The following is a 13,441-nucleotide window of genomic DNA, read 5'->3' on the forward strand; positions in this document are numbered from 1 at the left end:
TTGGGTGTTGGAAAACAGCCCAAGGAACACAGTTCAGATTCCTTTTGGGGGAGGCACTGAAAATCCCCTGATAATCCAAATTCTCCAAATCTTTTAGGCCTTGAGAAAAGGATGGAGGGCGAGATGAAGGAAGTGGTCCTAGGTGCAAGTGACGTTTCCCATTAGGGGGCTGTCCACTCAGAGATGGACTGTTCATGCCGATTCCTAGATGGAAACTCTGGACTTGGGAAGTGTGGAAGTTCCATTTAAAAGGCCCAGGCAAGGGACTGCAGTCCAGTGGTTAAGACTCCACCCTTCCACTGCAGGGGGCAAGGTTTCAATCCCTGGTGGGGGAACTAAGATCCCACTAAGATTCTGCATGCCTAGTGGCCAAAAAGAAAGAAATAAAAGGCCCAGGTAGGATTTGAGGGAATTGAATGGGTGGTTTGGGGAGAGGATAAAGGGGGTTGGAGATGATATCTTGGTATTTGTACTCAAGAGGGTACATAGGGGAAATGTACATATGGATACATATTGGGATATGTAAACAAGAGGACAAAAGCCCTGGGAGCGGCCCTTTCCCTCCACATTTTCAACAGCATCTTCCGGTTCTTCCTTTAACAACAATCCCACAGTTCTTTTACAAAATGGGTTGCAGTCCACGGAGCACTTCCATACTTGATGGCTTCTCTCCAGTCCTACTGGCATTTTACAGACTAGGAGTTCCCCACTGTTAGCAGGGACAGAGCTGGCCTCAGGACCTCTGCCAACCCTTGGTTGCTCTGGGGAGAATTAGAAAAAGACTTTCTCCCTGGGGGAGTGGGGCACAGGGTGGATTTCAGGTCCCCCCTGCTTTGTGCTGGGTACAAGCCCTATGGGGATCCTGCAGTCCAGAAAAGACCAACTTGGGGCCAGGCTGGCCTTGGGCTCAGGGTGCGATCTGAGACCCAGCCTTCCCATTTGTAAAAGGTGGGATTGTATTACATCTTCCCCCAGCTCCTTCCCAGATACGATGCCTCATGAATCTGTGAGTCTAGGGACAACTTCTCACCCCACATCAAATGCTTCCTTCCTTCCCAGCTGCTTCTCAGCTTAGAGAGACAGCTGGCAAGGTAGAGGCTGGAGGTGAAAGGGGGATAGAATTCTGGGGAAGTCTGGGTGTGCAATGGTTTGGTCAAAAGAGCCTTGGACAAGGAGTGTGTATTTTTTCTGTTTAACTTTTTTGAGCCTCAGTTTGTACCTCTGAAAAATGGGAACGGCACCACCTTATATAGAGAGCAGTGCTGTAGGGATTAAACAACACTGCCCAGGTGAACTTGCCAGGCACAGAGTGGGTACTCCGTAAGCGCTTGCGACCCGAAGAGGGTTTGGTTGGGAAGGTTCTAAAGAGCATGTGTTTGGGGACCCAGGCACAAGATTTGGCTTTCGGGGCGCGCGGCTCCCCGGACCCCCAGCGGAGGAGGAACCCCAGCTCTGCCGCCACTGCCGCCTCCTCGGCCCCGGACCGCCGAGGGTTAATGAGAAAGCCCCACGCCCCCTTTGACGGCGCAGAGCCCACCTCGCCGAATTTGAAAAGGCGGCCCTGAGAGGCGTGGGCGCCCCCCAGACATTTCCAGCTCGGACCTGGGCTCCGCTCGCTCACCGGCGCGCTCGCTCGGCTCCCGGCGGGGGTCGCGGGTTCGGTCCGGCCGTCGGTGCGCTCCCGACTGTCCTCCCGCCCGGGACTCCGGGTCCCCGCGGGCGGCCGCGCAAGATGAAGCTGGCTCTGCTTCTGCCCTGGGCGTGCTGCTGCCTCTGCGGGTCGGCGCTGGCCACCGGCTTCCTCTACCCCTTCCCGGCCGCAGCCCTGCAGCAGCACGGCTATCCTGAGCAGGGCTCCGGCTCTCCCGGCAGCGGCTACGGGAGCCGCCGGTGAGTAGCTGGGGGCGGCGGGACCTGGGGGCGCGCGGAGGTGGGGTTTGGGGCTTGGGATCTTGGGATTGGGGGTTGGGGGCGCGGGCTGCCGGGTCTCGGGGCGGTCTGGGGCTGGGGGCGCGGGGGCGGGGTTTGGGGCTTGGGAAAGTGGGATTGGGGGCTGGGGGCGTGGGGCGGTCGAGGACTGGGGGGGGCTGGGGACGCGGAGTGATCGGGGCACAGACAGTGGGGGCTGGGGGCTCGGGACGGAAAGACTGAAGGTGCGGGGCTGGGACTCCGGTGGTCTCTGGCCGCGCCCACCCCCCTTCCTTTCCTTGCTCTCCCAACCTTCGCCCCTTCGGCTCCCGAATCCGGGTGGAGGTGGCTCAGACCTGCGGCGGGGGCGCGCGAAGGGGTGACCGTGGCTGGCTCGGGCTCGGTGGCTCAGTTCCTGGACGTTTACCGGCTCACGTGGCTCCGCCGAGCTCACCTGCGCAGCTGGGGCTTTGTGTTGGGGAGCAGGTTCCCGCGATGCCAAGGCCTTGCATCCGGGCCCCCTACTCTCACGCCGGCCGCCAGGGACACCGGAGGGGCGATTCCGTCCGGTCTTTGGGACTGGGCCCGCGGAGGAGCCTCGGCTGCGGCTCCCCAGCCACCTGGGAACGTGGTGCCGGCTCCGATCGCATGAGTCCGTGGTGGGGTCGGAGAGGGAGCAGGGTCACGGAGCCCGCGGTGCCCGGACCCACCCGCGTCCTCCTCCTCCGCCGGCAGGTGGCGCCCTGGCCACCCCAGGACGGTTAGGGCAGCAACTTCTCAATCCGTGGTTGAATTCCCCCAGAAAACGCGTTAAGTACTCAAGTAAAAGTTGCCAAATCTCTCATCTGCGTAACTCATTCGAATTTAGCTTTTCCCATTTAATAGTAATTACGACTCACACGGCTGTAATAGCCTTCTAGAACACACAACATGCATTGGTAGCATCCATCTCTTGATCCTAAAACCACCCCAGGGTTAGCTATTAGAGTATTATCTTTCCTTTAACGGAGGAAACTGAGGCTCAGAGAGAGGTCCCCAAATTCGGTGGCAACTCAGGGCTCACCTCTTGTCTTCTTTCTCCAAATCCTGTGCTTTCTATGGCACCACTCTGCTTATCGTTTATGGAGCAAAGCAAGAGACAGGTCCCAGTTCTTCTGTCCTCCATGGTGTTTACCAAGCCAGGGAGGGCTACCAAGGTGAATTCTGGCAACGTCTTGTATCAAGGAGACAGGAATATTTTGTGTTGAGAAGAGCAGTACGCTTAATGGCTGGATAAGGCGGTTCTCAGAAGAGCATTTAAAGTGCTTCAGGAAAATTTTGCGTGCAATTTTATTTCCTTCATTTTGTTTGGAAGTACTTCTCCAAGGCTCCTATTAGTATTACTCTCCAAACACCCACAGTCGTGTGGACTCTGCACACTTCTATAGGAGCATATTTTAAAAACTAAGCTTCTCAAATCGCAGAATGATACGTATAGCATGATCTCACTTATGAAAAAAAATTCGATCTATATCTAGATACCTATCTATCTATCTATCCAGAAAAAAAGATGGTAGGAAACCATTTTTGGCAGTTACCTATAGGGAGAGACCTGGGGCTGGACTAGGGGAGAGAGTGAAAAAGGACTCCCATTTTTCCCCTCTGTCTGCTTGTGTCTTGTTTGCATGTTTTACAAGGAGGGTACATTCATGTATTACTTTTGTAATTCAAAAGTGTGTGTGTGTTGGGGGCTGGGAGTGGGGGTGGGGTGGGGGTGGGGGAAGGCTCCTGCAGCCTGGACTCTGCATGCAGAGAGGGCCCAGAGGGGAAGTCCATGAAGGGAACCAGTGAATGGGGATGGGGGTTCTAGCGTTTGGTGGGCTGGAACTTGGGGACCTCCAGAGACACTTGGAAAGGATAGTTTTAGCACAAGTAAAAAGAGGCCCAAACAAATGTAATCTTCCAGAACTCTTTCTACCAGGCTGGGAGCAGGGAGAAGGTACAATTAGGTTCAGGGAGGATCTGGATGAATTCGTGGAAAATGGATTTCTGAATAGGATATTGGGGGGTGTTAAGGACTTGGGGCAGGTTCCAGATGCTTGAGATGGGTGTTCCGGACCGTAACTGAGCCCTTCCGTGCAAAGCCCTGCGTGGGCACTGCAGGCACCTGATTCGGGTCTGGGCGAGTTATGGGCTGGAGTTGGCCTGGTGTCACATGTTCCTGTGTGTTATTCGCTCCAGAAGCAGAAGCCTTGGGGACGGCGTTTGGCACAGGGCTCTTCACAGCTTTGGCCTCTGCTTGGCTCCATACATCTGTTTACAGTGGCTTGGTTTCAGCTGATGGGCAGGGCTATAGGGCTGTTTCTTGACAAATAGTCTTATTTCATGGTTATTGCTCCTCTTGGCAGTTTGTGTTCTCCTTTCTGTGTGTGTGTGTGTGTGTGTGTGTGTGTGTACCTGTACCTACCTTCCTGGGCTGGGTGTCTGTGTCTAACACGTGCTGGGGGCATCTTGCTTTGCCCAGGGATGCTCTGCTCTGGTCACCTCCATCACAAGCCCAGGGTGGGCCCCTCTGATGAAGCTATTTTGGCAAAAAGAAGAGGACCTCAATTCCTTAGAGGCCTGTTTCCAGTAGAATCTTGCAGCCCTGTGCTTGGGCCACTCATGACTTTTGTCATCCACAGTGTTGTTCGGATGCCAAATAAAAGCTAAAGGGAAATGTAACATTAATTGACTGGCAGGGTTGCACAAGGATGGAGCCTCTCAGCTGCCCAGCCCTGTTCTTCCCAGAAGAACTTCCCAGTATAAGGATAACACATTGGTGAAACTCTTTAATGGATGTATATCTCACTCTTCTCCCCGCCTCCCTCCCCTGATCATTCCCTCCCTCCCTTTCACAGATGGTGATTAGAAGTCTTGTCTGTTGTATCCAACCCTAAAGGGTCCAACATAGCAGCGAGTCATCCGGGCACGAGGAGTGAGAACCAGAAAGGGGGCCCCGCACCCCATCTGGGGTGCACATCTCCCAGCTGTTGATGGAGAGGTTTTAATTTGGATAAAAGTTAATATTCTTGGAGTGGGAATGTTCTTCTAAGAGAAACCAGAAGAGTGGTGGGACCTGCCTGGATTTTAAGCAGAGGAAGGAATGAATACACCCAGAGGGCGGGTTCGTGGCACAGGGGATGAGGGACAGAGTTGCTTTATGCTTCTGCCCTGAAGAGTGGCACGCATTCCATAAACCTATTCCTTCTGCACAGGACCCGAGGCATGAAAACAAAGAGAGACCACATACTACAGGGCTGAATATCTACAGGTTATGAATCAAGCTAACGGATGGTTAAATAAGTAGGTCCTATCCTCTAACCTTGATGAGTAATACCTTCACAGTGACCTGGAAAGCCAAGTTCAAATGAGGAATTCTTAGATGCTTTAGAATTCTCTGCTCTGGCAAGTGGTGGCAGGGTGAAGCCTCCCCACGGCCCAGCCATCTTCACTGCTTTTTGACCTTCAACTTCCTGTCCTCTTATTGCTTGTTATGTCTCTTTAGTCTTTTTCATTGTGGGAGAATCCTCTCCTTTAAAAGAAAGCATTTCCAGAGACCTCCCTGGTGGTCCAGTGGTTAAGACTCTGCACTCCCAACGCAGGGGGCCTGGGTTCGATCCCTGGTCAGGGAACTAGATACCACATGCTGCAACTAAAGATCCTGTGTGCTGCAACTAAGACCTGGCACAGCCAAACAAATAAATACTTTTTTTTTTTTTTTTTTTGCGTTACGGGGGCCTCTCACTGTTGTGGTCTCTCCCGTTGTGGAGCACAGGCTCCGGACGCGCAGGCTCAGCGGCCATGGCTCACGGGCCCAGCCGCTCCGCGGGATGTGGGATCTTCCCAGACCGGGGCACGAACCCGCGTCCCCTGCATCGGCAGGCGGACTCTCAACCACTGCGCCACCAGGGAAGCCCCACAAATAAATACTTTAAAAAAACTAATAAAAGAAGGCTTTTCCCCCTGCCATTGACTTGGTGAAGAAGGCCAGTTGTCCTGTAGAATCCCAGGTTCTAGATTTGGCTGACTGCTTCCCAGTGGTGTAAATAATTGGATCCTCTATGCCCTGTATCTCTTCTATGTTAGAGATTAGGTGTAAATGTTTGATTAGATTGAGGATCTTTTTTTTTTTGATGGTGGTGGGGGAGGACAAGAACGCTTTATAGTTGGCCCAGTGGATCGTGTTATATCATATCAGGGGGTGTTATGGATTGAATGCTTATGTTCCCACCATCCCACAATTCATATGTTGAAACCCTGACTCTCAATGTGATGGTATTTAGAGGTGGGGCCTTTGGGAGGTAATTATGAAGATGAAGGTTTAGATGAAATCATGAAGGTGGGGTCCCCACGATGGGATTTGTGTCCTTATAAGAAGAGGAAGAGAGACCAGGGTGCCGTTTCTCTCTTTCTCTCTCTCTCCTTCCCATGTGAAGACACAGAGAGAACTCTGCTGTGTGCAAGCCAGAAAGATGGTCCTCACCAGGAACTAAATCAGCCTTGATCTTGGACTTCCCAGCCTCCAGATCTGAGAAATAAATGTCTGGTGCCTAAGTCACCCAGTCTCTGGCGTTTTGTTATGAAAGCCTGAGCTGATTAATATGGGGGAGCATGGCAATTTTTTCCTGGAGAGCTGGGTGTCAAACCTTCACCGGAATACCACTGCCTATAGGTTCCCTCCTTCTTTGCTCTCTTTACTTTGCAATTTCTTTGGAAGCAACTAGGCTTTGATAGCGTTTTCCTTGTTCAGGATTTGTTTGATTATATCCTGATGGTGCCTGTGAATGTGTTCCCCTGTCCTCAGTGTGTCCAGAAAATTGGAAATTGGATAGGGAGGCTCGACTGGATTTTGGTTCCTTCTCCTCCTCCTTATTATTATTATTTGTTTGGGCAAAATTACCTCTATGGTTGTGTAGCCTTCTTCCATTAAGAATCATATCGGGGGCTTCCCTGGTGACGCAGTGGTTGAGAGTCCACCTGCCGATGCAGGGGACACAGGTTCTTGCCCCGGTCCGGGAAGATCCCACATGCCGCAGAGCGGCTGGGCCCGTAAGCCATGGCCGCTGAGCTTGCGCGTCCGGAGCCTGTGCTCCACAACGTGAGAGGCCACAACAGTGAGAGGCCCGCGTACCACAAAAAAAAAAAAAAAAAAAAAAAGAATCATATCAGGGGGCTTCCCTGGTGGCGCAGTGGTTGGGAGTCCACCTGCCAATGCAGGGGACACAGGTTCGTGCCCCAGTCCAGGAGGATCCCACATGCTGCGGAGTAGCTGGGCCTGTGAGCCATGGCCACTGAGCCTGTGCGTCCAGAGCCTGTGCTCCGCAACGGGAGAGGCCACAACCGTGAGAGACCCGCGTACCACAAAAAAACACACAAAAAAACAAAAACAGAATCATATCAGGAATCACACAACATCTTGTCATCTCTCCTCTTGTGATGTTAACAGGTGTTGATGATCACTGCCTAGGTCATTATTTCATTAAGGGTTACAAAACGGTCCTCTTCTAATTCTGACATTTCTTTTTCATTTAATTACTGGAATACTTGCATAAATAATTTCCCGCTTATCTACTATTTGTAGGGAATCATGTTTTTTGTTTGTTTGTTTGTTTTTTAGAAAATATTGGGGGTAGGAGTTTATTAATTAATTTATTTATTTTTGCTGTTGGGTCTTCGTTTCTGTGCGAGGGCTTTCTCTAGTTGAGGCAAGTGCGGACCACTCTTCATCGCTGTGCGCGGGCCTCTCACTATCGCGGCCTCTCTTGTTGCAGAGCACAGGCTCCAGATGCGCAGGCTCAGTAGTTGTGGCTCACGGGCCTAGTTGCTCCGCGGCATGTGGGATCTTCCCGGACCAGGGCTCGAACCCGTGTCCCCTGCATTAGCAGGCAGATTCTCAACCACTGCGCCACCAGGGAAGCCCCGGGAATCATGTTTTGAATTCATTTTTGATTTATCTTTCCATTGTTTCATTTTGCAAATGTAAGTGTGTGAGTGTGTCTTCCTTTTATAAAAAAAAATTTTAATGAAGTTTAGTTGATTTACAATGTGTTAATTTCTGCTGTACAGCAAAGGGATTCATATATATGTATACATATACATAATTCTTTTTTATATTCTTTTCCATGGTGGTTTATCACAGGATATTGAATATAGTTCCCTGTGCTATACAGTAGAACCTTGTTGTTTAGCCCTTCCTTTTTTTCTCATGCAGAGGTGGTGCTCTAGTAACACTGTTCTGCACTTGGCTTTTTTTGTTTCACATTGTACTGTGGAGATTGCTCTAGATCAGGGCATAGATAGCTTCTGCATTCATTTTGTTTTTCACGATTTAAAAATTTGTGGTTGGGCTTCCCTGGTGGCACAATGGTTGAGAGTCCGCCTGCCGATGCAGGGGACACGGGTTCGTGCCCCGGTCCAGGAAGATCCCACATGCTGCGGAGGGGCTGGGCCCGTGAGCCATGGCCGCTGAGCCTGTGCATCCAGAGCCTGTGCTCCGCAACGGGAGAAGCCACAGCAGTGAGAGGCCCGCGTACCAAAAAAAAAAAAAAAAAAAAAAAAAAAAAAAAAAAAAATTCGTGGTTAAAATACACATAAAGCTTACCATCTTAACCATCTTTAAGTGTACAGTTTGGTGGTACTAAATACATTCAGAGGGTTGTCCAGCCATCACCAGAATGTTCATCTCCTGCATTCTTTTTTTTTTTTTTTTTTGGCCACGCCCTGCGGTTTGCGAGATCTTAGTTCCCCGACCAGGGATCTAATCCAGGCCCCTGAAGGAAAGTGCTGAGCCCTAACAACTGGACCTCCAGAGAATTCCCTCCTGTATTCATTTTTGTAGCTCTGTAGTTCTCGGTGGTGCCAATGACTGTAGTTTTTTCAGCAAGTCCCCTACTGAGAGACATCGTGTTGTTCTAACCTTTTGTGTCACGTGTAATGCCATAATAAATAGCCTTGTGAGTTATTCATTTCATATTTTTGCAAATGAATCTTTAGGATGCATTTTTTAAAGCGGATTTTCTGAGTGAAAAGATAAATGCACGCGTAATTCTGCCAGATAGTGTCAAATTTCCCGCCATAGAAGTTACACCATTTTGTATTCCCATAAGCAGGTTTTTCTTGGGATACATTTGAAGATGACGCTTCAATGATGCTGGGTCAAAATAGCCTTGTGGGGATGAGAGCGGCCTTCCCTGGCCTATACCACCTGCCAGCCTGACCCACTCCTCACATTTGAGGGGTCTGGGGCAAGTGTACAGAGGGAAGCCCACACATTGTATGTCTAAATATTTAAAAGGTATAATTCAAGCTTACGGACTGTTAAATAAAATAAATTCTGTCATTGACCTTGACAAACACACCCTCCTCGTGACCTGGGGGTGGGGGTGGAGGCTCAGGTTTAGAAGTCTTGCCTCCATGAATTTTGTGTGGGAACTTGGCAGTGCAGGAAGAGCCACCTTCCCCTTCCCTCCGTGTCCCACCAGATACCTCGCCCTGGTCAGGCCTCACCCACACCCTGTGGACACTCTAGTCCAGCCCAGAATCCCCTTTCCTTACCCTGACAACTGCCACTTGGCCATACCTCCTGCTTGAGTGTGCCCAGCTGTTTGGGGAGGGAGTTCCAGGCCCCTGGGTACCCACCTTTGCTCCATAAGGGGGGCTGTGGTCTCTGGAGGGTCACGTCCCCTAGGCCCCATAGTCTCCTCGCCCTGTGGGGTGTGGTGTGGCTGGAGAGGGGCCAGATTGGGGTCCTTGAAACCTCAGTGCCCAGGATGGGGCTCCTCTCGCCCAGGTTTAAGGCAGTTCTGGGGGGATGTGGAGTGAGTCTTGGGGATGGAGCAAGGACACGTGTACCCTGAATCCTCAAAAGTTGGACAGCCTTTCCCCAGATGTCCACGGTCAAAAAAGGCTGCATCATGGTGACAGAGCTAAGCTGTGTCCAGATGTTCCCTTCCTGTGTCCTCCCTGCCATGTCCCCCGTTAGACTGTGAGTGCCAGGTGGGACATCACCCACCTGTTTGCGACCCAGCCCAGGGCCCAAAAGAGAGTTGGGCTCTGTCGGTTGTGTGGAGTGAACCAGATCGCATCCACCAAGGACCCACCAAGGCCCTGAATCCAAAGCGGATGTGGGTCCCACGGGGGGTCACTTTGCAGTCCCAGTGGCACAGGTCACATACTCTCTGTGGATGTAAAGACCCCTTTCAGAGATGACGGGGAGCTTTGGGGAAGGAGGCTTCAGGGTGGCTCACAGGGACTTGCTCCTGCTCTTTTAGAAGCACAGCTATATTCTGGCCTGACGTTAGGGTATTTACCCATTTTCAGACTATTCTAAGAAATGACGGGATGGATTTCAGAACTTGCTACTGCTATGGTTTTCCGTTGAGAAATTCTCTGGGAGTCAGTTTCAGAAAGGGTCTAATCCCTGCTATGATGACAGTGCTAGACCGCGCTATTTCCTCCCCGTTCTTCCTGGTCCAGCCTCCCCATCCCCACCCCCGGCTTCCCAGGCAGGACCATTTGACCAGTGCAAAGGCCAGGGCGCAATGCTCAGCAGGGTCCCTGCTTGGAGTTTAATGCTTTGCGCTCACCATCTCCAAATTCTCGATACTCTTATTCTTAAATGAGTGCTTTGTAAGTGAAGTCTGATGGGACCATGGGGCACCAGGAAATTGACCCTCAGCTTTGACCATGACCCACCTCTCACCACCTCCTACCGCCTCCCTGGGGTGGGTTCTCCGCTACTCACTCCCCACCCCTCTGGCACCCCAGGTCCACCTGGCCTCCCCCTCTCCACCCCTGCTCAGTACCCACTGCCACCCTCTGCCTCTGGCTGGAGGCTGGGTGTGGGCTCAGAGAGGGTTGGGATTGGGTGCCTGCACCCCGTGCCACCCTGAAGTGGGACATGGCGGCTGCAGTCCCGGCCCTGGGCTGGCAGTGCTACCCTGTGCTTAAAGGGTGACTCAGCAGGGGAGAGCCTCTGGCCACACCGATCCTAGTGTGTCCTGGGGAGAGATCGCAATACCCTGAAGCGTTGCCCATCCGACGTACGATGGTGGGCCCCGGGGAAGGGGATATGCCTGGCTTGACTTCCCTGCTCCAGACCGGGGCGCTGTACTTCAGTCCGCTGGCTGGTGGGAAGGGTGGCAAGCGCACTTACACAGCGTGGAGTTGCAGGGAGTGGTCTGCACTTGCCCCCCAAGGATCCCTGTGCACGAGGGAGCACACAGGAAACACTAAACAAATGACAGGTTGAGAGAGACAGAGAGACAGAGACCCCAGAAGAGAGGAAAACACTTTGTATTTTACTATCTTTAATGACCCAGCTTTTTGAATGAGGGGTCCCTTAACTTCATTTTGCCATGAGTCCCACAGATTATTTAGCTGGTCTTAGATACAGCAGGTCGCTGATTGGCTCATCACGGTGAACTGGGTGATTAAAGAATTGGGTATCCAGACCCACACTTGACTCAGGAAGTCTAGGTCCTGGAGAGCTGTATTTAATGGCCTCCCCAAGCAGGTTTTTTTTTGAGATTCTTTCATCATGACCCGTAGTAGGAAATACCTTTTATATGGTGCTTGAGTCCATGCGCGCGCACTTACACACACACACACACACACACACACCCCTGAAATAAGTTTCACAAAATCATGCTTACTATTACCATATGTGATACTTTCTTTTTTATGGTACTCTATCTAGTTCATAAAAAAGTGCTTGCCAAGACTCAGAAAATTGATTCCACAGCCCCTCTGGCTTAAGACCTGCAGTGGGAGACCCCGTGCCCTGGGGGAATTCAGGGGTCTTCTGGCCCCATCACCCCAGTTCCCCTGCCTGGTTCTCTAGACTCTGACTCCGAAACCTCTTTCTTGTTCTTTCTGCTGAGCTGAGGTGCTTGGCCTGTCCCCTCCCCACCTCATACCTCGGCTCCACCCTCTTCTGGGGGCAGTCACACACCCCCTCCTTCAGGAAGTCTTCCTGGACTGCTCTGCTCCCGTCTCTGTGGGCGGCTCCCTGTGCCTCCTGTATCCGTGATTGCTGGTGGTTTTTGTACCGAGAACTCACTTCCTGCTCTCCTTCCCCACAGATGGAATCATTTCTCCTACCTGTTTCGCCCCTAGCATGGCCCTGATGGGCCCACCTGGGACATGAGTGCATGAGCCGGGCCTGTGCCCTGAGCCTGGGCTGCCCACCATCCACCCCTGCCTCTTGGACATGTGAGCTTATCCAGGCTGGGCATTTAACCACCCAACCTTTTCCGATCCCACAGTCGGTCGGTTGTAGGCTGAAGCTGGGGGCTGAACCATGGGGGAAGGGGTGTTCTGCCCTGAGCCCTGAATGGGAGGGGTTCTCTGTAAACTCCAGGGGGGTGAATGATCCCCTTTCCACCCCACCCCACCCCGACCTGTGGGCCTTTTCCCTGCCACTGGATCCAGGTTCCCTGGAGCCTTACATTCAGGAAGTTACTACAAGCACCTACTGCATGCTTGGTGCTGGGGGTAGTGAGATGATTGCTGATTCAGACTCAGCCTCTGCCCTTGATGAGCTCAGAGGCTGGCTGGGGAAGACCCAGGAGCAAGTGTGGAATTTGCTGTGACACAAATGTGTGCAAAGTGGGCCAGGTAGGCAAGGGACGTATGAACAAGTACCTGTTTAGGGGAGTTAGGTGTGTGGGAGTTTGGAGTGTCTTTGTGCCTCGGTTTTCTCCTCTGTAAAATGGGGATGATCTACTTCATAAGGTTATTCTAGGCTTAGATGAGTTAAAATTAATAAATTGCTTAGAGAAATATGTACTAAACATTCTGTTCATGCTTGTGGTGTATAGTGTGCTAACCTTGCAAAGATTGCCAAGAAGGGGGGGTTTTGCAAACATATGAGGCTGTGGAATCCTTTTGTTGGGATGATGTTCCAGACTCCATACCTTGGGAAACGCTGGCCTGGTGGACCAAGGCTACATGCCAAGGCCTTTCTAGAGGAATCACGTTTGAAGTGGGTCTTGTAGGGTGAGGGGGGGTGTTCTCTGGAGTGACTGGGGGGGACATTTCAGGCGGCAGGACAGCTGTGTAAGGGCTGGGAGGTGTGACGGTGCCTGACATGTATGGTTTGTGCAGTTGAGTTCAGAGTGGCTGGACCAAGGGCTGCGAGTGTGGGGCAGGTGGGGCCTTTGGAGCCTGAGGGTGAAGCCCCTTTTCTGCCAGCCCTAAGGAGCTTGGGCTTTGGGTCGAGGCTTGGTCACAGTGGGTCCTGTGTCAGCGTTACTGGTGTGGAGGAGATGGGGCCGGAGGAGGGAGGCAGCTAACAGGCAGTGTCAGGAACCATGAAACAGGGCTGGGGCAGTGGGGATGGAGCTGCCGAGTGACGAGCGCTCAGAGTCTGTGCATTTGGCAGCATCCGGCCACTTGCTGGACCACGGACAGGCCGGAACAGGTTGCAGCCTGGGGCTCCTGGACTTTCCCGGTGCCTGTGGGATGCCAGAAGCTGGCTGTTTTGCTTCCTGGAACCTTGCAAAGACTCCCC

General features: G+C 52.1%; 1 protein-coding gene across 1 annotated transcript in view; it reads left to right on the forward strand.

Annotated features, from left to right (window-relative positions):
* The first annotated feature begins 1,732 nt into the window (after window positions 1-1,732).
* The window catches only part of COL26A1 (collagen type XXVI alpha 1 chain), a 176,990-nt gene continuing 165,281 nt past the window's right edge, over window positions 1,733-13,441 (forward strand). The window contains 1 exon segment of the mRNA XM_060078616.1: window positions 1,733-1,890. Coding sequence (XP_059934599.1) covers window positions 1,733-1,890 — 158 coding nt within the window.

The sequence above is a fragment of the Mesoplodon densirostris genome, chromosome 16 (genome assembly GCF_025265405.1).
Source record: "Mesoplodon densirostris isolate mMesDen1 chromosome 16, mMesDen1 primary haplotype, whole genome shotgun sequence".
NCBI lineage: Eukaryota > Metazoa > Chordata > Mammalia > Artiodactyla > Ziphiidae > Mesoplodon > Mesoplodon densirostris.